The sequence below is a fragment of the Microplitis mediator genome, chromosome 2 (genome assembly GCF_029852145.1).
Source record: "Microplitis mediator isolate UGA2020A chromosome 2, iyMicMedi2.1, whole genome shotgun sequence".
NCBI classification, from domain to species: Eukaryota; Metazoa; Arthropoda; class Insecta; order Hymenoptera; family Braconidae; genus Microplitis; species Microplitis mediator.
Window position 1 is genome coordinate 9,626,322 of NC_079970.1, and position 27,451 is coordinate 9,653,772.

The 27,451-nt window shown below is 27.2% G+C and overlaps 2 protein-coding genes across 2 annotated transcripts; both read right to left on the reverse strand.

Moving 5' to 3' along the window:
• Positions 1-4,120: 4,120 nt before the first annotated feature.
• Positions 4,121-7,286, reverse strand: LOC130664214 (uncharacterized). Its single transcript, XM_057464047.1, has 4 exons — positions 7,131-7,286; positions 4,824-5,036; positions 4,659-4,743; positions 4,121-4,480 (listed from the first exon to the last, which is right to left on the reverse strand). Coding segments are annotated over exons 1-4 (456 nt in total). The 3' UTR covers positions 4,121-4,478.
• A 54-nt stretch (positions 7,287-7,340) lies between these two features.
• Positions 7,341-20,995, reverse strand: LOC130663346 (venom carboxylesterase-6-like). The gene is made up of 8 exons (XM_057462517.1): positions 20,675-20,995; positions 12,650-12,948; positions 12,383-12,582; positions 11,194-11,390; positions 10,142-10,307; positions 9,536-9,726; positions 7,996-8,282; positions 7,341-7,925 (listed from the first exon to the last, which is right to left on the reverse strand). Exons 1-8 carry the CDS (start codon positions 20,876-20,878, stop codon positions 7,715-7,717), a joined length of 1,755 nt encoding a protein of 584 aa, XP_057318500.1. The 5' UTR covers positions 20,879-20,995; the 3' UTR covers positions 7,341-7,714.
• Between the last annotated feature and the right edge of the window lie 6,456 nt (positions 20,996-27,451).

The window sequence follows — 27,451 nt, forward strand, 5'->3', positions numbered from 1 at the left end:
ATTCCGACTGTTCTCGACTCGAGTAATTTATCTTTTTGTTATTTCATTCTCTAACATTTGAAAAATTAATTATATTTGATCGTTATCGTGTTATTAGAATAAAATTCAACCCACAAGACTTCAATCATATTTTTTTTAACTGATCATTGTAATCAGCGATAAAATATTCAAATACCTTATAATAGAAAAATAATTAATTAATAAGCATTTTTAATTTGCATTTCAGGATCCAGGTTCAGAACCCTGAAAAAAAATCATAAAATACATTAATGTTAAACAATACATCCTGAGAAACGTCACGACAGCTAGACATCAGACAACCATGGTCACCGAGAGGGAAACTCAAATACAAAAAGAAGTCATCAGCGCCGGAGTTTTCAAAAATCGCCATCGGGATCCAGAGATCTGCCAACTGCTCGAGTTCACCTTGTGTGTCAATTTATTCAATTATTTATCAAAGATGATGATAATGATAAAGGTAAAAAAAAAATGTTTTAACGTCCAACGTTCAAATATCAATGCTACTTCGTGTTAATCCCACGAAAGTGATTTTGCGAATGATTTAATTTAATTTCTGTGAAATTTTGTTAACAATATTAAAGGGATTGATAATTATAAACTATTTAATAAGTCATTCATTGATTATAGATATTAAAAGTTTTTAATTTAATCTTTTAGTTGGAAAGAAAATTATGATCTAACACGAAGACTGTCAATCCAATAACATAGTGAAACTCTCAAAAACCAAAATCCAAATACTTGGTTTACATCAATCCCCATAGTTGTTATTATTTCATAATTGAAACAAAAAAAACTTGTAAGTATTAATTTACTTATTTTTTATATTACGAGTATCAAAAAACCGATTATTTTATTCCATGGTACAAATATATACCATGGTCTTATTGAAACATTATTAATGTTGATTAAAATTCAACGAACGTATGAAAATTTTTCAAATATTATTGATGCTTCTTCAATCAATATATGCAGTGCTCAATAATTCAATCGTATTGTCTTAAAGTACTCAATTAATTTTGTTCTCATTTATTTTATTATTTAAACTTTTCTCATAATCTTTACCCAAAAAAAGTCTGTAGCAAGTTCATACAATGAATCTTCCCGATTATCAATGATCAAAATTGCTATCAGAAGGACCCTGGACTTCCCGCAGTTACAGATTGTTTCAGGACAAGGTGTTGAAAAAGTTTCAGGAATAAAAACGCTTTGATCTATAAGATTGCATGTTCATATATTTATATTTATATATATATATATATATATATATATATATATATATATATATATATATATATATATATATATATATATATATATTAGGGTGGTCCATTTGGAACGACTATTTTTTTTTTTTTCGCTCCCACTGAAAAATATTGTTGTAGACATTGAAAAAAAAATTCTCTGAAAGTTTTAGCTCTTAATTTTAATTCTAAGTACTTTACATTTGATTTTGAAATATTCCCATTTAAAATACATGGGAAAGTTGGGATTTTTTTTTTAATTCTCTATAACTCAGCCGCATTTTAAGTTATCGGGTCGCCGTTTGCGGCATTTTTTAGGTAATTTGATACTCTTCAAAAGTCTCCTTAATAGTTTTACTCGGTCTCTAATTGTTTTTTCTACATTGGTAATGAAAATAATTTTTTTAATAATAATTTGGGTTTTTAGTTGATATTAACTAAATAACGAAATTTGAAGAAAAAGTGCGGATAACGATTTTTTAGGAAATTTTATTCGCTACAAAAAAAGTCCTCTTAGTTAAGTAGCTTAAGTTCTCCGTTCACGTGATATAGGGATTTTAGTAATTTTGTAAATAAAATATTTGTCAAAAATTTTTCCGAAGTTCATCAATTTGACCCCTTCTGATTTTAATGACTGGATTAAATTAATGAAAGGAAAATTATTTACTGATTTAAAATTGAAATGAAATAACATTTGGTGGAATTTTTTGACAAATATTTTATTTACAAAATTACTGAAATCTCTATATCACGTGAACGAAGAACTTGAGCCACTTAACTAAAAGGACCTTTTTTGTAGCGAATAAAATTTCCTAAAAAATCGTTATCTGCACTTTTTCTTCAAATTTCGTTATTTAGTTAATATCAACTAAAAACCTGAATTATTATTAAAAAAATTATTTTCAGAACCAATACAGAAAAAACAATTAGAGTCCGAGTAAAACTATTAAGGAGACTTTTGAAGAGTATCAAATTACCTAAAAAATGCCGCAAATGGCGACTCGATAACTTAAAATGCGGCTGAGTTATAGAGAATTAAAAAAAAAATCCCAACTTTCCTATGTATTTTAAATGGGAAAATTTCAAAATCAAATGTAAAGTACTTAGAATTAAAATTAAGAGCTAAAACTTTCAGAGAATTTTTTTTTCAATGTCTACAACAATATTTTTCAGTGGGAGCGAAAAAAAAAAAATAGTCGTTCCAAACGGACCACCCTAATATATATATATATATATATATATATATATATATATTTTTCTCCCGATCAAAAATACGCTTGTCCAATATGATTAAAATCGCGATTCCGGTACTAAGTTTTGGTTTTCTGGCTTGTTAGTGGTAAAATATTAACTAATACCCAACAATGATTTCCGCATTCTTGATCAATAGCAAGAATAAATAAGATAATAAATGAAATTATTTATTAATAAAAATTGAGATGTTATATTTTTTCACACGCAGTTTTTTAAAGTTTAGGACTCATTAAGTCCATCCATCGGCGTACTTCTATTTAATTTGCTATTTATTTTGAGTTTGAAATTTTTTTTCAAAATATTTTTGAAGAGTAACTAGAGGATACACATACAGTTTCTTAAATTTTAGGACTTACTATGTTCATTAGGGTGGTCGTTGAAAATTAAATTTTCTCAGACGCCCCATGAAAAGCTTCTTTCTAGTGAAAAAATACGTGGGGACTTTGGTTTTTTCTTTTGAAGTATTAAGAACACGTGCCTCAAGACGGTCAAAGTTCATTTTTCGATACAATCGCGGTTGATTTTTTAATATCTTATGAAATATGCAGATTAAATGAAAACATCATAGGAGAAAGTTTGTAGGAAATCAAATTCTTGACAAAAATGGTTTCATTCATTTTTTTTATAAAACTAGACATAACACGCTCGCTTCGCTCGCCTTCATTCTTTCAGAAATCCCGCCATTATCTCGTTCAACCAATCAACGACCGAATAAAATAGTCACAGAAGTGACGTAAAACGATACGACATCCGGTCATCAACTTTTTAGAAGAGGATGTGTACTTACGAAGATATTTAAAAAAAACTATTTTAGATATTATCAATTGAGCATTTAAAGGATTACGAATGTTAAAAATAACGTATTTTCTTAAATATAGACAACTTCGTAAGTCGTAACATATCAATCATTAATGTTTGTTATAGTTTCTATATACTCAGAAAAATTTTTTTTTCAAAATTTGTAATCCTTGAAATGCTTAATTCATCAGATCTAAAAAATTTTTTTTCAAAATATCTTCATAAATACACATTTTATAAAAAAAAATTATTATGATCTTTTTTGTCAAGATTTTAATTTCCTACTAAATTGTTCTTATGATTTTTATATTTAATCTGCATATTTCATAAGATTTTTAGAAAAACCGCGATTGTATCGAAAAATAAACTTCGATCGTCCTGAGGCACGTGTTCTTTTTACTTAAAAAAAAAAGAAAAACCAAACTCCCCACTTATTTTTTCACTAAAAATAAGCTTTTTATGGGGCGCCTGAAAAATTCAATTTTTAACGGCCACCCCAATGTCCATCCATGGGCGTATTTTTAATTAGTTTGCTCTGTGCAGCATCCAACTCGAAGGTAGTACGAAAATTATCGGTGGTTCTAGCTCATTTTGGACCTTAAACTTTTTTAAAAAATTTTGTCCCTTTCTTCTGACGGTTTACTTTCTCTATCTAACTTTATTTAACGAGCGCTGACATCAACATTGACGTTACAGTCGTAAAAAACTATAAACACAACCAAAGTAATTTTTATCGAAAAAATAGTAGATTAATTTAACAAAAATTGAAATTTGAAATTTCGCTTATTATTACGAAACAGCCATTACATACGTATATATTTATATTTCAATTGTTATTTATTTTTCACTGTATCATGACTAATTAAGGTGTGTGCTTTTGAATTTTCCAATTTTTTAAAATTTATTATAAAGATGTATCCTTCAATATGTGTCATTTTCATATTTCTGTTAACAATTTGCGAAAACTTATTAATGTTGATGGCTTTTTTTCTATAATTTTTTCTTTTCAACTCTTATCTTCTTCTATTTTGTGTGAGTTGAGAGGATAATCCATTGCAGATGTAGACACTCCCATAAAGGCGACAGAATAATTTCCAGTTCCCGGATTAGTAAATACAATTTCATCATCAACGAACCAACGACTATAATAAATTTCTCTCAAAACTCTGAAACAAAATTTTTTAGCACGCTTTTGATTATAATTAGAGGTAAAAATCCCAGTAACTGCAGAAATTTTTGAAGTAATTGCCATTCTGATACAATTTTCTAAAAGAACTGATTCTAATCCCTTCTTTTTATAACTTGGATGAACACATATAATATAAATACGTAAAATTAAATTACAATCAAGTTGTGTGTAAGCATCTACTTGTTTCACTAATGTGTTGGTTAAATTCATTATTTTTTTTAACGCTTCGCCTTCAAATATCTTGAAATATAGAGACAATTTTTAAATTAAACGAAAACAAAATTTTTCGAGAAAAAAAAAACATTAAAAAATGAACCAACTTGCATTCTTGAGTGCGTGTTAGTTTTATCGAATAAACTATCGATTCTCATAATTGCTGTTCCAATAACTCGTTCTGATTTAGAACTAATAGCAACTAAACTCATTGTGTCTTTCATCCAAACACGAATAAGTTCAAGATAATTATTTATTGAAACATTATCCCGTATTAAATTAATAGCTTTGCACATTGGATCATTCGGAAAAAAATGATGCTGTTAATTTAATTATTAAATATATTATTTATTAACTATTTTGGTATTAGTGCAAAAGAGAGAGGCTCCAGTAATTTCAGAGTTATATGTCAGTGAATGAAAAATATTAATAAATAAATTTATTATTCCATGTGCGAAAGTCGATGAAAAAGGAAAAACAGTTACAACTTAGTTTTGATATGTGTAGTAGAAATGTAGTTTCAAGCAGGGTGCGTGAGATCGCTTAATTCAAACGATGTAGTTACTGACATACATGAGACGAAACTGTTACCTGTTATTACACTTTGTGTGTATGACTTAGATTTCAGTTGTCACACTGGTTACACTGCCGGTACAAATGTGCAACAGGTAACGAGAACTGTTAATGACATTCCCGTAAGCTTCAATAAAAAACTAGTTATCATCCTGCTTTTATTTAACATAGAGAAAGCATTTGATAAAGTATGGATAGACAGCTTATTATTTGAAATGATAAAATATAATTACCCAACAACACTTATTAAACTTTTACATTTTTACCTGAGCAATAGATATTTTGTCGTTACTGTAAATGGTACGCTGTCTACAAAAAGAAAAATTAAAGCTGACTTAAGCTCTTTAATATCTATCATAATAATATTACCACTTTCCTAAAAACAAGCACAGCTTTATTTGCAGATGATACAGCTGTCTATGAATACTCTTTCAATGCAATAACCACACAGTAAAGCAAATACAAATACACCTAAATATACTTATAAAATTTTATTCTGAATGGAAAATCTCATTAAATGCAACAAACACTGAAGTCATAGTTTTTATAAAAAAAAATATTAAAATCACTTAGGCAACAAAAGTCTATAATTATAACATAACCCCGGATAATGCAGTTAAATATTTAGGTGTTCGTTCAGACTCTAAACTGGTATCCGACACCCACATGAAACAAACTATCAGAAAAGCCTTTAGCGTGCAAAAAAAAAATTGGACAATCCGCAAAAGTGCACGCCTCGTACGCACGTGTTACCATAAAATAAATTATTAATTTTCTTTTTTAATTAAGAAATTTTTTAATAAATATCTAGAAATTCGTGGTTTCGTTTTTTTTTTTAAATTTCGTTTATTCGACGACAATTGGCAAGTCGATTTGTCGCTTAGATTGACGCGCAGCTTCGGTGGCTTACTCTCTCTAGAACTCTAATATATATATACCCATAAGTAACGGAATAATTTCAGGTTAAAATTTTACTCTGAATTTATTTCCGACTTTGAACAGAACATATGACTGTTAAGGGTTAATTTACTATCACAATTAGTACTTATTAGCACTTTGTAACTCAAAAATAAAAATCTTCACTCACGTTAATCCAAGGTGACTTATTGATTGGAAAAATTGTTCAAAGGTAATGTTTACATTAGGGTGTGCCATTTTGAGACGACTTTTTTTTGCAACAAAAAAACAGGCTCAAAACTCGCAGGAAGGTGAGAAAAGAAGCCTGTTAAAAGCGGAGCTGTAATATTAATATTTAGAAGTGCCTATTTCTAATTTTCCATTTCCCATGTAAATAACATGCGGAATTTGAATGAACTTTATTACAAATAATTTGTAGGAAATAAAATTGTCTATGAAAAAGATCCTATGACATTTTTTGATAAGTCTGATAGTTTTGCTGGAAAAGTAAAAAGATCTGGAAATTTATTATAGATTAGACTTCCAGCTCCAATAACTTTCGAATGGATGGATTTATCAAAAAATTATAAGAGACCTTTTTTGTAGAGCGTTAAATTCTCTACAAGAATAAGCTATGGACTTGTTTATATGAGGTGCAAATGCCGAGCTAATAAAATAAAAAAATTTTTTTCCCATGTTATTTAAATGGGAAATGGAAAATTAGAAATAGGCACCTCTAAATATTAATATTAAGAGCTTCGCTTTTAACAGGCTTCTTTTCTTACCTTCCTGCGAGTTTTCAGCCTGTTTTTTTTTTTGTTTAAAAAAAAAGTCGCCTAAAAATGGCACACCCTAGTTTACATACAAAACTATAGTTACGAACTGTAAGATACTGGAGCCGTACTTGTGAATTATTACCATTATTTTTATAAATTCAATTTAACCTTTATCAAACGTAGGACATCATCGTAATGGTGACTTTTTAAATCTAAAATTTGAGAAAATTTTGGTGCAGGCCATTGTATAGGATCGGTGATCTGTTTCTGTATCTCTATTATTTTGTCTTGTTCAATACTTAAGTGGTACAAATCTTTAGTCATAATTAAAACTAGTGGTTTCAATGGTTTTAATAATATTAATAAAAATAGTTAAAGTTAAAATCAACAAAAAATTTTATTAGGTTAGTATTAATACATTTAACTTTGTTTTAGATAATTTTATTATTTAATTGAAGTTTGACACTTATAGAATATTAAAATATTCTTAGCATTTATTTATTATAATCAGTATTATATAAACATATTATTTGCTGTGGAAGGTCAATACGCTTTAGCCAAGTGAAAGTCTAGCAAAACTTTGTGTACTGGGATTTACACTTTACCTATATTTATTGTCAGTTATTATAATAATATATTTTCATAATTATTTATTATAAAATTTATTGTTCAGTAGTAACAAAATTATCGTTAGTAATTATAAAAAAATTTTATGATTTTTTTTTCTGTTGCACTGAAAAGGTTTAAATATTTTACAACTCATCTTTAGTATAAGATATTTTTTTCGATATAATAACATTATCACGATGTGGTATGCTTGCCCAAAACTCCATTCTTTCTTTTAAAAGATACTTTGACATTTTTAAATTTTGTGAATCTGGAATAAGAAGGTATTCAAGAGCCTCAGTTCTTACTGGTTTCCATTTAAGAGGTATTTGTTGCGTAATTGAAGGTGTAGGATTTCTATAAAATATATAAATGATTTAATTTTTATATTGAAACTTAATATAATCATGTGAAAAAATTTATCTACCCGGTCTTAGCAAAGTTAAACCATAATTGTGTAAGTGTATCAATCATTCGATGGTCTTCTTCACTAAGAGCTACATCTTTAAATAATTGTTCTCCAACTGGGAAAAGATATTGTAATTCATCGGCATGAGAAACGCCATAGTCTCCTTCGGGAGCCCCAAATATTCGAGAAAATGATGAACTTCCTTTGTAAGTGAGGTAATAGTAGTATACTGGACTAGATAATGTATTGAGATGATCTCGAACAGCCATATCAGCTCCGACGTTGAACCATGCATCAGAGTACATCTAAATTAGATTATAAATTACTATTATAATGCAACAAATATTAATAATATCTCCAGCTTAACATTCGCTTGTCAGGTTATTTATAAACTTAGTTTCACGCGAAGAAAAATTTTTTTTTGTTTCAAAAATTTGATAAACTTTTTGTTAACTCAATAAGTAAACTAAAATAGAAGTTTAATCATTATTCATGATATATAAAACGTAAAAGAAATATGAAAACCTATTTTTAACTTTTCCCTAAGAAAATTGTAAAATTTCAAAAATTCGAGGAGATCGTTTTCACCCCGATTTTCAAAAATCGAATTTTCATCAGATATCGACATTTTGAAGTCCAAGGAAACTATTCTGATCATTTTCAGAATGATGTCCAAGTATGTGCGCGCGCGCGTGTGTGTGTGTGCGAGTTTGTGTAGATGTAAACTCTCCATATCTTTTTAATTAATAAACCGATCGATTCTTACGGCAATCGAAAGAGTTTGTTGGCCGTCAATTTTCCTGAAAATTTCAGATCGATCGATCAAATAGACATCTCAGATGTAGAAGAAATACAAAAAAATTTTTTTTTTTAATTTTTCTGAAATGGATTGATCGATCGATTTCAAAATCTAATCAGCTCTAGAACTCAACAAAACGCGTCGTTTGCCAGATTGAACGTCCAAATCGGTTGATTAGTTCAAAGGACATCGGTGTCGAAAAATTTAAACAATAACAATTTACCTCGTTTTTCCCGGATAACTCAAAATATAATTTACCAAATGGTACTGATTACCATAATATTATAGTGATTCCTCATATTATGGCAACGGTTACCATAATATATGGTAACGTTCACTATACTAGTATGAGAATATAATACGGCGAATAAAAAAAAAAAATTAAAAAGGCCCACTTTTCTAATTATAATTACAATTTATAAAAACCTGTAAAGGGTCTTTTTTGTTTCCTTCAACTACGCTATTTGAAAATATCTTATAGACACTCAGTATACTTAATTTCTTTTTATGTTATGTTTACTTAGAATGTATAGTTTTTTTGTAGCGCGTTCAAGATAGCTTTATGTAAATTGTCTATGTTCACTTCAATGCGGCAAAATAGTCACTCTCTTAAGGAGTAAACAAACTTAACACTACTTGAGTTAATTGATCATCAAAACTATATATACAGATTACATGTAAATAACGCTGCTAATTCGTATCTATTACATTTATATTTTTTTTTTTTTTATAATAATAATAAATTTTGATTCTACGTACATCAATAACTTCAAACTTTGTGTTTTCGTCGATAGGCTTGTTTCCAAAATAAAATTTACGAATTTTTTTAGCAACATCTTTATGAGATTTTTTTGGACATGTATGTTGATACATCAGTGTAACAGCTGCTAGTTCTGTAAAGTTTTCATCTAATTGCTTAACGTAGTTTTTCTCTTTAATTCCATACAGACCTAAATATTATTAAAAGTGATTAATGATTCATATACAAGATAGTACATAACATTCACAGTTAAAAATTAGAAGTGAATTTGAAGTGAACTTTTAATAGAAACTCACTTCGCACGTACGCAGTAAATAGAGAGTTATTTTTCAGCGAAGTTCCTGTCGATTTTATTTTTAATGCGTATCTACTTTTATTATGCAATTTTAATTTTGAAATTAATTTATATTTAATAAAAAAAAATTTATAAATTAATAGCAAATCATGAATCAATTATTTTTTTTTAATATTAATAATTTTTACTTCTTAAAATTCCATGTCGAAGTAAACTTTACATCAAAGGAATGAAATAAATAAAAAATAATTTGCTTCGAATTCACTCCGCAAATCTTTTATAGCTTACTAATAATAAAATTTATTCAAACCTGCAACTTTAAGAGTCCCTTCGTGTGAATTAAATCCTGTCATCCATGGAATATCGGCCATATTTCCATTTTTTAAAGATTCTGCTGGTTCTTCATTTAAAAATGCTCCGGGATGATTTGGTTCAATTACTGGTTTGAATGGAATCATGGGATCATAGTCAAAAATCTATAAATATTGTTTTCAAAATCTATTAAGTTTTTAACTTTGTTATGAAACTATACTTTTTTTTTTAATTATTATTATTACTATTATTATTATAGGTTTCGTATAATTGTTCCTATTGAACTATAAAATATAGTATTATAATTTCAAGTATTTTATATAAAAACTGAATAAAAGTGTCATTCTATTAATAAATGGTCCGGCTACGCTCGACGCGCATTTAATAGAATCGTCAAAGCTATTTAAAAACGTAAATAAAGTAATTTGCAAATAATTATCTTTTGATGAAAGTATGAATTGAGTAATCCACATTATAGTACGTTAAATCGTCAATTTAAATGCAATGTACTTAGTCTAAGAAATTCACTAGATCAGATTATCGATTCAGTTACTTTACTTATTACATAGCTAACTACATAAAATTTAATAGATTAATTTGAAATACCATTGCTTAATTTTTAATCATTCGTAAATGTATGGTTTATTTATCACGTCTATCGACTAACAAATCCTTAAAATTGTCAATTAAATAATCTGTATTGCAGCAAAAGAATGTTGAAATTTACGTACTCTAATAAATCATTGGTATTAAATACTCAACATGTCACGTAGGTATATACAGTTAAGAAGTGAAACGACTTTATAAAGGCATCAAGTATCTAGATCTACTACTTGAAGTTTCATGATTTGAAATTCTAATATTGCAACAAGTATTTACAAACTAACCGTCGATAATGATGAATATAAACTTCATGTGAACTAGAGACATCAGTCGTATGTTACATAATATAAAATTGAACTAGCGATTTATATAGTTCTAAAGTATATAAACAAAACAAAATAAAATAAAATAAAAAAAAAGTTGATTTATTTCGAATTATCTACAAACCTGGTATGCTCTATCTGTAGCAATAATATCTATGGCATTTTTTTTACGAAGACAAGATACCAAATTAATCGAATTATCAGTTGGACAGTTTAATAATTCACCAAGACGTGTAGCTTTGTTTTTGGCTTCACCGGGTCTAGTTAGTACCCATGGACACAAAGCAGTTCCACTTTGTGATATTCCACGATTAAACAAACCTGTAATTTATTTTTTATCACGCGCTCATAATTTATCAATGAATATTCATCATCACCAGTCAAGGTTATTGCAACTAATTAAATAGTATAATTGCTATTGAAAACTTGATCAAATAATATTTAAAATTTGCGTGACTGAAAGATACTATAAACATATTATTATTTATCGATTAAATAATCTTGACTGGTTATGTGTATATATTCATTTACGTAGTTGATTTTAATTCTTCACATTCATAAAACAACATTCTGACATACTGAGTATATTTGAATATTAATATTTATTTCGTATACCGCGCACTAGTATATTTAAAATGACAGATGTTATAACTTATTCAAAAAATCTACAAACTTGTTATGGGAATAATTTTAAAAATTAAATTGCAAATATTTGTTACATAATAATGTGAATTGATGATTATATCATTAGATATATTATAAAATATGCATACACGTGCATTGAAATATTAATAATACCGTATTTAAATTCCGTTGGAATGATTTTTATTTTGAAATATGATAAATATGAATAAAATACATATTGGAATTTATCGACTATGTATATTAAAAAATCTAAATATATTGGTAAAAATTTAATTATGTTGATTCACTGTTCATATTAATTTACTAAACCAGTCACTTGATTTATTTTTAACCCTTAATAATAACATAGAGTCTACAGAATCCCAGACAATTTTCAGCTCCGAATTTCTACTTCTAATTCTTCGAACTTTTAACTGCAAGTATCTCGATAGCTATTCAATTTTGAAAAAAAAGTAGAAAATACAATTCTTGTCAAAATTGAAAGCTCTGCAAAACAGATTTCTTGTAATTTTTCACATACTTTAATATTAACAGAGATGTTTTCAAAATCAATTTGTTTAATATAAATAATTTTTGAATTTCCGATTAAAAATTTTTCACTTTATTCGCTAAAATAAATATCCTTTTGGGAAAGTTTAATTTTATGCTTACATTACATCGGTACTTACCTCGAGATAATGGACTAATCATGTGATAATGAGTACTAGCCCCTCCCGCACTTTCTCCAAACACAGTAACTCGATTCGGATCTCCACCAAATGCGGCAATATTCTCATTGACCCAACGAATTGACTGAGCTTGATCTTTCATTCCTTGATTACCAGGCGATACCATATCTTCTGTACTCAAAAAACCTAAAGGCCCCAGTCTAAGAGCAGTAATTAACTATCAGTATTAAAATATAAAAATGTACGAAAAGAATAATTGATTGTCACCTGAAATTAACAGTTACAAGGATAACATCGTGATCGAGGAAAAATTTCGGATTATAAAATTCCGAATGTCCAGCTCCTGTAACCCACCCTCCTCCATGAAACCATATCATGACTGGATAATTACTACCTCTTTCTTTCATCTCCTTCGTGGGTAGCATAGGAGTATAAACATTTAAATACAAACAATCTTCTTGTCCTACGATATTATCATCGTGTGTGTAGATATTTCTTTGAGTACATATTGGTGCATCTTCATTGGCAGACTTCAAACCTGACCAACCAGCTGTTGGTTTTGGTGGCTGTATAATAATTTTATCTCAACTATATTAATATTTTTTTAAAATTATTTACATAGATCATATAATTATTAATAAAATGATAATGAGCTTTCAATGTTAGAAATTTCATCTAAATTTAACAAGAGTTTCTTTGAAGTTGTTAACAAGTTCAAATAAGTTGGAGATATAAATTAAAAATTTATTTATTTATAGGCCATGGCTCACCATTTTACTAATTATTACTAAAAAAAAAAATTATAGTAAATTTTAATTATCATGAAAAAAATAATTTTTACAAGCTAAATTAAAATGTAGCACGTTGATTTTATTATCATATGTATAATTTTCATTAAAAGCAATAATTATGTCAAGGCATCATAATAATCTAGTTATCTATAATTTTATACTGACATAAATATTTACGATTTTTTAAAATTATAGTTAAAGATAATAAAAATTAAATTCATTATCATGGTGTTATTAGCAGATAATTTGAATTTGAATTTGTTTTGATATAGTGACATAATTATGACGGGCTCACTAAAAATTATACCTTTCATAATCATAATTTGTTTGATATAAAAAACAATGTCACCTAATAGTAATTTAAAAATTTCAAGATACTATTATAGCTTATAATAAAAACATTACATTTCAATTATTCATATATTTGAATATCCTGAATTAACATTCTACATTTAATGAAAAATATGAATTGAAATTATGTCCATAATAACAATTTAAAATTATTATTATGAACAGAATACAAATACTAGAATTGAGATTATGTAAACGGAGATAAAAGTTTGAAAAACGGTAGACCCTGTCGGCCAGCCCCGAAACTTTCCGCTGTTTTCGAACTCAAAAAGCTTTTCAACGAATTCGGACAAATATCAATAAATGCAATTTCAATAGCAAGTTAAATGAGTTTTGAATCAGATCAGAGCGTTTATATATAAAATACCCGAAAAAAGTGGAAAAAACAATGATTTTTTTTATATTATTTCGATAATATTACTTAAATTAGCGAAACGATTGCAATAAAATCTGTAGTGATCAAAAAAAGCTATAAAATGGTATGAAAACGGTTCAACTGTAGGTACATTTCATAAATTATATACACGGAAAATAATTGTAACTCTTCTAACCACAGTTTTGTAGTAAAACATTGTAGTAGCGAGTACTCCAATATGTAGTAAAGGATACTAAATGAATAATACTGGCGTTACTACACGTGTGGTTGAGGTTATTCCAAGTTAAAGTTGGCATTTCTTTACTCCAGTTTCTAGTAACCTTAACTACAGCTGCTGTTGTAGCAACTACAATTTTTTTCCGTGTAGTAAATAACCCTGGGATAATGTGGATAATTGTTATCTTTTTGAATATTTCATCGCCGATATTTTTTGAGTATACCGATTTTAACGTTTAAGGCGGCATTCGACGCAAATTTTAGTTTCTTACGCTGAAATTTTTTTGGAAATGATCAATTGAACGTTTTAGATTTTATTCGAAAAAAACACTTTTTTTAAATTTTGTCGTTAATGATATCTTTTCAATAAATAATGAAATTTTAATGGTTGAGGTGGCATCTGACGCGGCTTATAGAGTTTGAGAACTGATTAGATTTTGGAATTAATCTATGGAGTAACTTAAAAGTTATTTAAAAAAAATTTTTTTTTTAAAGTTATTTTTTAAATAACTCCGAACATTCTTTACTGGTCAAGCTTAACTCTTTACATATTGTAGGGATTGATAAGCCACTTCGAATGCTACCTCAACAATATCTCAATCGGTTAATCCGTTCAAAAGTTATAGAATATTTACCGACACACGTACGTACACACATGCATACGCTTGGACATCATGTCGAAATTAGTCAGGATATCTTCCTAGGACCTCAAAACGTCGAGATCTGATGAAAACTATAGATTTTCTAAAATCTAACCGAAACCAATAACTTCCCTTTTTCTGAGAATTTTTAGTTTTCATAGTGGGGAGTTATAAATATAGGGAACTTTACTTAGAAATATGAGTTAAATATTTCTTAATTTATATTGTAAATTTAAAATGCTATTGATATTGTGTAATTTTTATAATCTTGAGAATTAAATTTTTATTTAGATGTTATGAATCGCATTAGTTATCATATCTAGATGCTTAGTGAAATTTACTATCGAATAGAGCAAATTTTACTATCCAGCTTAGTAAATTTAACTATATTTAGAATGGACTTAAATAAAAGTAAATTTTTATTAGTTTTTCAACTTTCTATCATCATTATTATACTGTAAAATTTTTTTTGGACCCGGTGTAGTGTAATGTCTCGGTGTAAAAATTTTGGTGTGAAAATTACACCAAATATCGTGTTGAATTTAGGCGGTGTGAATTGAAAATTTTTACACTGTCAAGCGTGTAAATTTGTAATTTATGATAATTTTGCGTTAAGAAAAATAATCATAAAAATATTGATATGCTTAAAATACTATTTAATATCTAAATAAAATAAATGTAGTTATTGATTAAGTTGTAAAAAATATTCAATATCATTTGTTGCTCATTAATTTAAATTATAACGAGTAATACGGAATGGTGTAAAAAAAATAGATTACACCGTGTTAAAATTACACGGATGGAAAATTTACACCGAGAGAATTTTACACCGAAATTTTGTACAACGTATGATTATTATTTTATTATTATTTATGACATGTGTATCAGTATTGGTATCAATTTTTATATTTAAAAATAACTTGACTTGGCTAAGATTCCAACTTTGATTTCTCGCGTGCGAATCTTTTGAAACATAAAATTAAAAGCTTATTAATCGCTGATTAAGATTTTTATAACAGAAATAGACTATGGATTTTAGTTTGAAAGTTATTTACTGGTAAAGAGTTACAAAATAATTTTTTTTTTAAATTGGAGAAATTAAAATCATCTACAACTTTTAAATTAATCGACAAATTTAGCTCATCTTCGAGTATGAATGAGGTAATTGCCCAAAAAACAAGTGTACAACATTTAATAAGAATTGTAGACGTTATCGGTGTGACAAGGTGCGTTATATTCATAGCAGATCATACATGTCGTTTTTAAAACGTCATAGTTAATGAAAGACATTACTTTTAAATGATAAAACAGTAGTGATATTTAAAGATTATTCTATTAGCTATAAAAAAAATTGAATGCAATTAAATTATAATGTGTAATGAATAATTTATTAGGAGTTAAAAACAAAAAAGATATTTTTTTTTACATTTTTAAAAATATCCAAAACTTTCAAATTATTAGAAAGATTAGTCATAATGTTAAGTTTAAGGTAAAAAAAAACAGCTTTAAAATACATTTAGTTAAATGTCTACGAGTTTTAGTTCTAAAGTTATATGAACTATAACGGTAAAAAGATTTTTTTTTTTTTTAAAAACGTGAAAATTATAAACGCCACAATTTCTAAAATAATTAACCAATTCAGTCCAACGTGAAACTCGATCAAGCTTATCGCTTATACTGCTGTACTTAGGAAAAGGGCAATAACCACTTACTGCTTTTCTATTCAATAAAATTTAAATTAACATTGGTAAGATAGAAAGGCAGTAAGTGAACTTCCTGTCCTTTTTCTAAGCACGGCAGTATAGAATAAGTGTAAAAAATTTCATGATCTCCGATCCGAGAAGAATTGTAGATGCTATCCCGGCGGCAAGGTCGGTTATATCACATATATATATAATTATATACATATATAAATTTTCACGTCAATAGTATTTTTGGAACCTACTTGACTAGAAGCTATTGTTTTAAACCGGTATAATTAAAAATTTTTTCTATTGTTAAAATGTTTAGTGAACCAATTTGATTTGAAAACTATAAATTATTTATAATATAAAATAATTTATTATCATGTTTCAAGATAATGAAAATATTTTTTCTTATCAAGTGACACAATAAGAAATAATTAAATTTATATCTGTACATAATGATAATTTGAAATATTTTGTAACTTCCACTATGTACATACTAATATATAAATTTTGCTATGAAAGTACATATATAAAAAATTTTTTATTTTTAAATATTTGTTCAGTTTATAAATAAATATCAATTTTACATTTCTTTAAAAATTTAGGCTTCTAAATAGTAGAACGGCGTGCCATATATGATTAAATAAACTGTTCAATTCCAGAAAGTATCAATATTTTCAACTTCCCGCTAAGGGGATTGAAGATTTTCGAAAAATTCGGGAAGTCAGTGTTTTCACCCCGATTGTTGAAAATCGAAATTTCAACAGATGTCAATTTTTGAAGGTCCTGGGGAAGCTATTCTGACTATTCTCAGAATGATGTCCGCGTGCATGTGTGTGTAAACTCTTTATAGCTTTTTAAGTGATCATTCGATTTGAATGGTTTCAGTGGCAATCGAAAAAGCTTGCTAGCCATTAACATTTCTGTAACTTTTATATCAATCGGTCAAATAGACTTAAAAATATTTAAAAGAAACGAAAAAAAAAATTTTTCGTGTTATTTTTTTCAAAATTTCTAAAAGACGACTCGGTCGATCGATACCAAGATCTAATTAGCTTTAAAACATAATGAAACGCGTCGAACACTGCAAAAGCCGTCTCAATTGGATAATTCGTCTAGAGATATCGTGGGAGAAAGAAATGGTCGAAAACGATTTTTTGCGAATATCTTTGAAACAACTGAACCAAACAATTCCAAAATTTAATCAGGTCTAGAATTTCATAAAATGCGTCGATTGCCACATGGAACATCAAAATCGGTTGATTAGTTCAAAAGATATTAACGACGAGAAGTTTAAAAAATAAAGTTTTATATAATTTTTCCCGGATACATAATATAATGTATTCAAATGTGTTTAAAATAATTCCAACTCTTCGTCTGTATGGTCTCTCTCGATCTCCCCATAATGTAATGCAATTCGTTCTTTAGTATAAATAATATTATCAAAATAAAAATTGAAAAAATGCTTGTTCATTAATTACTTTCGATCCTTAAATTTTCAAAATTTAATATAAAACGTAACTTGCTTTGAGTTCGAAGAGTTTGAAAATACCAATGTAGTTAAAGGTATTGCCAAGCGCGAAGAATTTAGAAATATTGATTATAATAATGTTCTCGAACTCTTTGAGCTTACATACAGCGGAAAGTTTTGGTGCTGTACCGCAAGGTCAACTGATTTCCAGATTTTTTATGATAGTAAAGTAAATTACTTTAATAACTCCAACTGTATAACGCTGATTTATTTAAATTTAACAGCATTTTTCGTTGTGCATCCACTCTATAAACTATTGTATTTATGAAAATTAATATTAGAGGATGTAGGATCAAATGGTACTATTTACTTAGAATTTTACTGTGATAATGTGGATGATCATTTTAAAAAAAGTATTTAAATTAATATTTAAATTTGTAAAAATAATAGTAGTTTATCTATCGAGTGCGATCGTGTTTAAGACGCGGGTGTGAAGATTGGTGCCCGAGCCGAAGGCGAGGACACCAACACACGGGCATCTTAGACTCGATTGTACTAGATAAATACATTAGTTTTTGTGACAGATATTTGAAATTTACTACATTTAGTGCCTATAAATGGCAGGTTATAAATCCGCGTTTATTTATTTGGTAAGATTGTTTTGAGTATTTGTTGAAAATTAGAGAGAAGTCGATAAGTGGACGAATTAAAATAATGATAAATTTTGTCATAAGATGACTCGTTAAGTTACTTCGATACTTTTTGGTCGTTTGCTATCGCACATGTAACCAAAAAATATTTTTTGATCCGATGATGACGTCACTATTAGAACGATTAGGTATCTTTATTACCAGCTGTATCTTATCTATTATTTTAAGCTGCCGGCTATAGGCGCTAAATGTCGTAGATTTCAAGTGTCTGTCACAAAAAATCTGTTTTATAAATAAAAAAAAATTATCAAAGTAGACTAATGCAAAGAATGTATATAATTTTAATTAGTTTAATTATTACATACTTGAAATTGAGTGAATACATGAATAATTTGTATTCTTACAAAATTTATGAATTCCACTAAATTTAAATGACAACTATCCTTGAAAATAAAAATAATTCCAAACTGTTTTTAAACAAAAAGAAATCTAACGCACATCGCTATTTCAAAAGCCTGTAACTTAGTCAAAAATAGACCAAATGGTAATTTTTTTTTATTTTCTTGGTTTTTAGGTGTAGTTTTTGAAAAAAATTACAATAAAATTATTTATAGGGATCTTCGATTTTTTTTTTCACTTTTTTGAAAAAAATCAAAATTTTTTCGAGGATTACCACTTTCAATTTTTTTTTTTCTTAATTTTTCTAACTCCGAGGTCCTCTATAAATCCTCTAAAATTTCCTGAGGGATATTTTGTAAAATAAGTCCAACTGGGCAAAAATTTTTTTTTTCAATTAATAAAAAAAAAATAGAAAGAAAAGTCGATCCACTCTGGGATTGGTGGAAATAATCCCAGAATTAATTGAAGTGGTTTTTGAGAAAATAAAAAAAAAAATAAAAAATGGCGAACTTTGCGAATATCGAGGTTTTTCTCGAAAAAGGCGAAAATTTCATAGAGTTTATCATCTCAACATTTTTTTCTGAAAAGTACATTCAGACAAAAATTTTGAAAAAAAACGTCCCAATTAGTCAATTTTTGAAGAAGATAGTTATTTGAAAAAATAAAAGCCTTTTCTTTGAAAAACTCATAACTTTTTTTGGGTTGGGTAAAAAATTTGAAAATTTCCTGAACAATGAGTTTAGTGGGGTAGAAAAGGAAAAAACATTTTCAGCCAAATTAAAAGGCGTCGGGGTCAAAAGTGGGTGATTTGGCGTGGAATGCTCCATATATATGTTGGAGTGGTCCAAAAAAAACCTTTTTTTTTTTTTTTTTTTTTTCAAATCCCATCATCTCAACAGTTTTTGTAAGGTATAAAAGAAATTCTGGCCAAAAATTAGCCTGATATTTCAATTCTACGAGGCACTCAATCATTTTTGGTTTTTAGCCCGATAACTTTTTAGCCGTTAGGATACGATAAAACTATGTCGTAGCTTTTAAGTAGAGAATTAAATTTTCTATGAGAATGTGTGCATCAAAATAAAATAAATAAAATTTTTTACATACTATTTATATGGAAAAACAAAAAATGATTGAGCACCTCATAGAATTGATATATCTCACTAGCCTTTGACGAGAATTTTTTTTATACCTTACAGAAACTTAAGAGATGATGGAAAAAAAAATTTTTTTTTTGACCACTCTATAATATATATATATGTATATATATTATTATAATATTATAATTATATATTTATAAATATATACATACTTATGAATAAAAGAAGCACATAATTATTGATTTAATCGATTAGATCATTGTTAGTTATTCTTATCTTATTATTGATAATTATAAATATACAATATAAATTGAATCATAAAATTTATTAATCGACCATTGATTAGTTTTAAACTACAAGCGTTGAGATGGATTTTAATGATTATGAATAGAAAGTTGTGCCGACTTTCGTGGAAAGTTTTGTTTTAAATTTAAAACTTAAATGCAAATTTATCAACACAACATGTAAAAAGTATAGAATAAATATAAATTCATTCAAACTGACGCATCATGATTGAAGTATGTTACATAAATGATTTGTTATGTGTGTTATATAATTATCTACTAAGAAATAAAAATACGTCTATATATATTTTTCTAACAATTATTTTACCTCAAATCTTAAATCACCAATTGGCGGAAGTGCATAGGGAATACCTCTAAATGATAAAAACTCTCTACCACGACGTGTTTTCATAAATGAACCTTCCAAAGTTCCATTTTTTATTTTAACTATTGGAGAAGCAGTAACAAAAAATCCATTTAAATTTAGATAAAGTATAAAATAAAAAATTAAAGTCACTAACTGAGGATTCATAACTAAATGTTTTTAAAAAAAATATTTAAACAATTCATAAATAAATTTTATGACGCAAGACGTTCACTAGTTGAAGGTAAAGTTGCAACTGTTTCGACTAAACCTGAGTAATGAGAGAGCGTGTATTGAAAATATCGAGTACATGATGCTGGGTAATTTGTGAGTTTTCGGGAGGAAGGAGGGAGCACGCTTAGATTACCCCTCCACATATTTTTTATTATGTCACAAAGAACTAATTACGGTTGTTTATTATCAACAATAAAATAAAACGTTACCCTATCAAAAATGAAAACTTGTTTAATAACTATAAATTGATAGTTGTTTAGTGGTTACAATGTGCGCTAACTAAATGGTTTTATAACGGTTTTCCAACTTATATCAAGTAAACTGTAAATAAACTGTAAAAAAATTGTCATTAGAACTATAAGAATACCATCACTTTCATCGATAGAAAAAGGTGTTGATCTGTTATCGATTTATTTTTTTTAAGACTCAGTTTAAAGTACAGTGAAAGCTGTATAATGTTACGCAGGTTTTCTTTTTGGCTCTTATTAGCGGTTTATGAGAAAGATGAGATAAAACTACGATAATTTTATATAGTTTTTACTTGCTGAATTTGCTAATTAAAAAAAATATGATAAAAGCATTTGTTGCAAGAAAATGATATTTAGTTTTTTTTTCTAATTTTATTAATACTTACGTATAGTGAAAAAATTGAATTTGCTTCTCTATGAAAATTTTTTAGTGTTATATTTATATATTATGTTTTTCAAAACGATTTCATGTTAATTATATATAAAGGAATAATAAAAATGAATAATTGTTATTAATATAAAATCTTTGATTAAAATTAAATTTAATTAAGATAATTTGATAAAAAATTCAGTCTTACTGAAAAATAATCAAAAAATTATTTTTTGATAATCATTTAAAAAAAATTATCGAATTTTCGATTTTACTGAGTTCGAGCTATCAAATATCAGTTTTTCGGCCATTTTTTTATGGTTTTAACTTGGTTGGTAAGATCAGAACTTGAGCTGTATTACCATAGACATATGATTCTAAGGTAGTTGTATGACAGTTTATAAATAGTTCACTCAAGGAGTATTTAGTTATAAGTTTTGGTATTTTTATATGTCTTTTTACAGTCGAAATTTCCGATAATGACTGAAAAATCTCTGCAAACTAACAGCTTTTAGTGGGTATAAGATAAGTTTGTTTTGCGCACATTGTAACCATAAAATTGTAATTATTTTACTGTTGAAAAACTGAAAATGAACAGTAAAACACTTAAACCGAAAAAAAACCGTTCATAAACAGTATTTTTATTTTGATAGGGTAGACTTATAATTACATTGGAACTTCATTCATTCTTGTAATCAATAATAATAACATTTAAATTAATAAAGTTTAAGCAAACCACACGAAGAGAAATTATATAATAAGTTCCGAGTAAACTGGGACCAAGTTGAGTAATTATGTTCTTATGTTTCTAAATATTGTTTGATTATAGGTTAGAAATTACTTAATTTCGCGTAAAAAAAAAAAAAGTATGAAAACAAGCCAGTCTTACTCTAATTTGTGTAGTAAATTTTTTCAAAGGATTTTTCTGTTTGAGAAGGCAAATATTGGTGTTTTAATTTGTGCATCTACCTGTGTCCTTTGTCGAAGTCATCGAAGTATATTTCTCTCATATTATGTATACATATCTCTATTTTTTCCTCGTTTATCAGCTGCTCATTTAACGTTGCCAATCCTTCCATCACGTGTTTTGTTGTTAATATTTAAGCATTAAAAAAAAAGTTCGACAACAATTATTTCAATAATTTTATCAGTAACAAATGTAATATAATATAATATAGGTATATATACTTATATACTTACTGTGAAAAAATATGATGTCTAAATAAACTCACGACGGTGTAGTTATGTTATCTAGTGTGTGTGTGTGTGTGTGTGTGGGTGTGTGTGTGTGTGTTCGAACTCTATAAATTCTTAACTAATTAACCGATTTGAATGATTCTTGCGGCAATCGAAATAGCTTGTTAGTAAATAACTTTTCTGTAAATTTCAATTCATTCGATCGAATCGATTCTGGAAAAATCAAGAAACACAAAAAAAAAATTTTTTCTCTTTATCGTGATTTCTTACATTTTCCGAGTCAAAAAACAAATTCGGATTTAAGTCTCAAAAGTTTCAATAAGGTTTTTTAGGATCAATTTAGAATTTTAAGATTTACAACAGTATAGAAAGTTATTCTAGTTTAGTCCTCAAAGTAGTAGTAACGACCAATTTTACCACTTTGAGGACTAAACTGGAATAACATAATCTGGATTAGAGCCTCAAAATACTCAAAACAAGAAGGAATAATTTTATTCACATTTGAACCTCAAACATTTTATTCGACGTATTCTCTCCCCTCCCTTTTCTATCTAAAATTTTTCAAAGTCCGAAATATAACTTTTCATTCGTTAACAATTTTGAGGTATTAGTTATAATTTAAAATTTAGACCTCATAGTTCTCATTGAGGATTTTTAGTACTAGTAGAGTTACTTTCTGGGTGGCAAATAAAACATCAAAGGAATCGAGGCTTTTGAGGACTAAACTAGAATTTGTTGTTTGACTCGGGTCGGTTCAGTCTAAATCTATGCGTTCCTTACGTATAATTGTACACAAAAATTCCCGGGTCTATATGACTAGATTGTATTTGGACTAATTGGACGGTCTATAAATATTTATAAAAATTTTATGCTGTTTTTGATCCAAAGACGATGAGAAACAGACTATTAAAAATGATAAGCAGTCAAAGTTTGATTTTGATCTAGAGGCAACCACAAAGCCAGACTAAAAATTATCGGAACCAAGTCTGAAAATAGTCTAAATAGTACGGGCAAAACTCGATTAAATTTTACATGTTAATGAAATACAAATAAAAAATCAAATTAAATAGACATAACTTAAGATTTTTATTCGACTTAAAACAGATCAAAATTTTCTACCCGGGCGAAATTTGCATGATTTTTAATTATTTGAGATTTTTTTAATTCTTGTATAGTTCAATGCAATTCATAACTAATTTTTAACTTGAAGAGCTCAAAACAAAAAACAAATGCATCTCAGAGTCTTTTCGAGCTCAAAATTGTATTCAGAATAATGTTTTAGAGCTCAAGGAGCTTTTTTAAGTTTCAAATTTAATAATAGAATTTTAAAAAAGAATACTTTTTAATAAACACTTTTTTACCATAAGAGCAAGTGTGTTGAAACGTCACCTGTAGAAAGATTTTACTAATAAATTTAAAGATAGATTTCATTCGATTTCCGATAATATTTCAATAAATTATCTATTGTTACAATTAGAAAATTTGAAATCTCAAAGTTAGAAAGTTACTTTTTTCATTAGATATGCTCGAACTATTTTAAGAAAAGTTTTAACTTTTTCCTCTGTCTCATTCAAATGGACAAACATTACAAGGAGGAAAAAATTTAATAATTTTTACTAAATTTGAAAAAAAATCACAATCCGAGAAGTAATCTCGAAACGTTCAAAAAGAATCAAAACTTTTACCAAACTCAAAGTAAAAATTACAATATATTATTCAGAATAATGACTTCTGTTGATTACAAAAATTACTGCATTTAAGATAAAATTTACTATCGATAAAATAAAAATTATAATGGACCAATAATTTTTATTATTGTACTTAGCAAATATTAGTTAACGCGCTTTGTGAAAGATGTATTCTGGCGAGTGATTTTTACAATCCAGGTAGAAATTTTTATAATCTCAAATAGTAATTTTATCTCTCGGAGTAGCAATTTGTCTTATCGACATTCTAAAATATACACTACCTACGTAGAATTACATTGGAGATGTAATATTTATCAACTACGAAACAAAATTACGACTGATGAACTAACTTTTAATAATTCTAATAACAATTTCTACTTTTTGTAAGATTGAAATATTTTTATATGAATAAGTAAATATTGATTTTTACCAAGCGAAAATTTAACGAAGATTTAATGTAATTATTACAGTTAATTTGAGTTTTCTACAAATGATAGTAATTTTTTATGTAGGGGAGGGTGGGGCAGAGCGGCCCCCCTAAGCCAATTATTACTTTTTGTGGCTTTCAACCATAAGATCACTTTACTTTTGTCCTATTTCGAACAAATTTATAGAGATTTTGCCAAAATTCTGAAAAAAAAAATTTTTTTTTTGTGGGGCAAAGCGGCCCCCCTCCAAAAAGTGATAAAAACATTTTTTTTCGTTTTTTTTTTTTTTTAATTGTTTTCATCATTAAGAATGTATTTCTTTCTCTTGACAACTATTTTTGGTTTTATGTTACTCGAAAAAAAATTTTTAAGGTGTAATAAATCGTTCACTCTCGATTACCTTAATTACTAATTGTTATTTAATAAAAAAAAAAAACAATTCTATAGTTTTACTTTATTTCAAAAATTTATCAACTAAAAAAAAAAAATTTTTCTTATATAAGTTTTTAGTGACCAAATTTGCCTCTTACATAGAGAAACGGCCGAAAAATATGAAAAAATAATTTTTTCGGAAGTTTCGGCTGGTCCATTTTGCCCCAGGTGTTATGCGTAGGGCTAGAAATGTGGAATTATAATAATTTTTTTTTAATTTGACGATAAAAATATGAAAAAATCACTTTTTCAAAATTTTGAGCTTGTTCATTTTGCCCCAAATGTCATGCGTAATGGTAAAAATGCGCAAACATATCGGATTTATAGTAATTAGTCGAAAAAAAAAAAATTTTTTTTTTGATCAAAATTTCAGGGGGGCCGCTCTGCCCCATCCTCCCCTATATTGTAATTTTTAATTTTAGATAAAATTTTTTAATATCTAATGATCATTATTATGGAATTTAGAATAATATTGTTGTTGATATAATTGTACTTTTTATTTAGTGTTATGAAAACGTTTTAGTTTTAAATATAAAATAAAAATTACAACTTAAAATGAAAATTATTGAAGTTGTGAGCAATTTTTTAATTTTTTAAGTAATTATCTCTACTTATGATTGTAATTATTATGATAAGTAAAAATTACAATACAGATAGTAAAAATTGAGATAAAAAATAAATTTTCTACTAATTATCGTAATTTTTTTTTATGGATTGTGATTTTTTATTTGAGATAGCGAATTTTTAATTATGTTTGTAATTATTATTTAATTTTGACCTACATTTTTCTCCGTGTATTATCCTTGTTACATTTACACATTCAGTAAATGGAAACTTCGTCTCAGTTTTTCGCTTCAACAAATGAAAATTGAAAAGACGAATTAAAACGTAGATTTGTAGTTTATAAAGTAACGGGCCTTGACATTTGTTTTATGTTAAGAGTTTTTTTTTTCCTAGAAAAGCTTGGGTATTAATAACTGAAAACTTGTTTTAATACGATATGTGAATGAACTATTATCTTTATTCAAATCTAATATAATTATTTTTTTCGCGATTATTGTCTTGCTAATGAAATGACATTAAGAATAAAAAATGTAAAAAATTTGATCGAAAGAATTTCTCTATCATCAAACAAATCTAAACACATGTTGTTAATGAGAATAAGTAGACTGCAAAATTGTTGAAACGTCGATTATTATTTATATTGCAATGCATGTATATAAATTGACAGCCTGAGTTGAAGTAAAAATTAATATATTGTCAAACTTACATATTAAAAAAAATTTTATTATTTTTCTTTAATATTGTTTTTTTAAAATACATTGAATATTAATGAAAAATAACAATATTGACATACTTTCACATTTTATAGATAATAGACGTTGATCTGTTAATTTACGTGTGCTACCATGTCAAAGTCATTTCCACTGTGATTATGATCGAGTTGTTATTTACACAGCTCATCGGACTTACTATACGAAATTGCATCATTTACATTATTATCATTACTTTATTTAATAAACTTTATTTTATAAGTGAAACGCGAGACAACTAATTTTAAATTACGTTCATAACAAGTTATTACAGAACAAGAAAAACTAAATGTAAAATTACATAAATCATTTAGGTCATTATTTATTTCATTTTATAGAATAATATATGTATATACATCTATGAAATAACATTTCTATAAAATTTTATTCGCAATGTTATCTAATTGAATTCAAAATAATCTCATTAGTTAGAGAAATAGTATCAATTAATGTGACACGAATTCCGAAGCAATTAAGTTAGTTAGTTATAGAAAAATAATTGTACTATATAACTCAAAGCATGAAAATTGTTATTAACATAGGGAAAACCGGGGCACGATTGCCCCCTTTAAGCCTTTAATTTTTTTTGTGGTTTTTTAGTACCGGATACAAGTTGCTTTGATTTATCTCGAAGTCATGCATCATAATTTTAGGGAAAAAAAAAAATTTGGGACACGGCAGGCCCTCTCCAAAAAATGATAAAAAAAGAAATTGTGTAATTTTTTTTTTTTTTTTTCATTTTCTTAAATAAGTCTGCATTCTTTAAATTGAACCGTATTGAATCAATCATTGATTATCTTCCAAAGTGTATGACGAAGAAATTTTATTCCG

Bases quoted from the DNA above. Each gene is read 5' to 3' on its own strand.
- LOC130664214 (XM_057464047.1), bottom strand. From the start codon at position 7,286: ATGACTAAAGATTTGTACCACTTAAGTATTGAACAAGACAAAATAATA. The intron at 5,037-7,130 runs GTTAAATTGAAT...TTAAATTAACAG, and splicing joins ATGTCCTACGTTTGATAAAG to CATCATTTTTTTCCGAATGA. The intron at 4,744-4,823 runs GTTGGTTCATTT...CTATATTTCAAG, and splicing joins ACACGCACTCAAGAATGCAA to ATATTTGAAGGCGAAGCGTT.
- LOC130663346 (XM_057462517.1), bottom strand. From the start codon at position 20,878: ATGAATCCTCAGTTAGTGACTTTAATTTTTTATTTTATACTTTATCTA. The intron at 11,391-12,382 runs GTAAGTACCGAT...AATAAATTACAG, and splicing joins GATTAGTCCATTATCTCGAG to GTTTGTTTAATCGTGGAATA. The intron at 10,308-11,193 runs GTTTGTAGATAA...CAATATTTATAG, and splicing joins CTACAGATAGAGCATACCAG to ATTTTTGACTATGATCCCAT.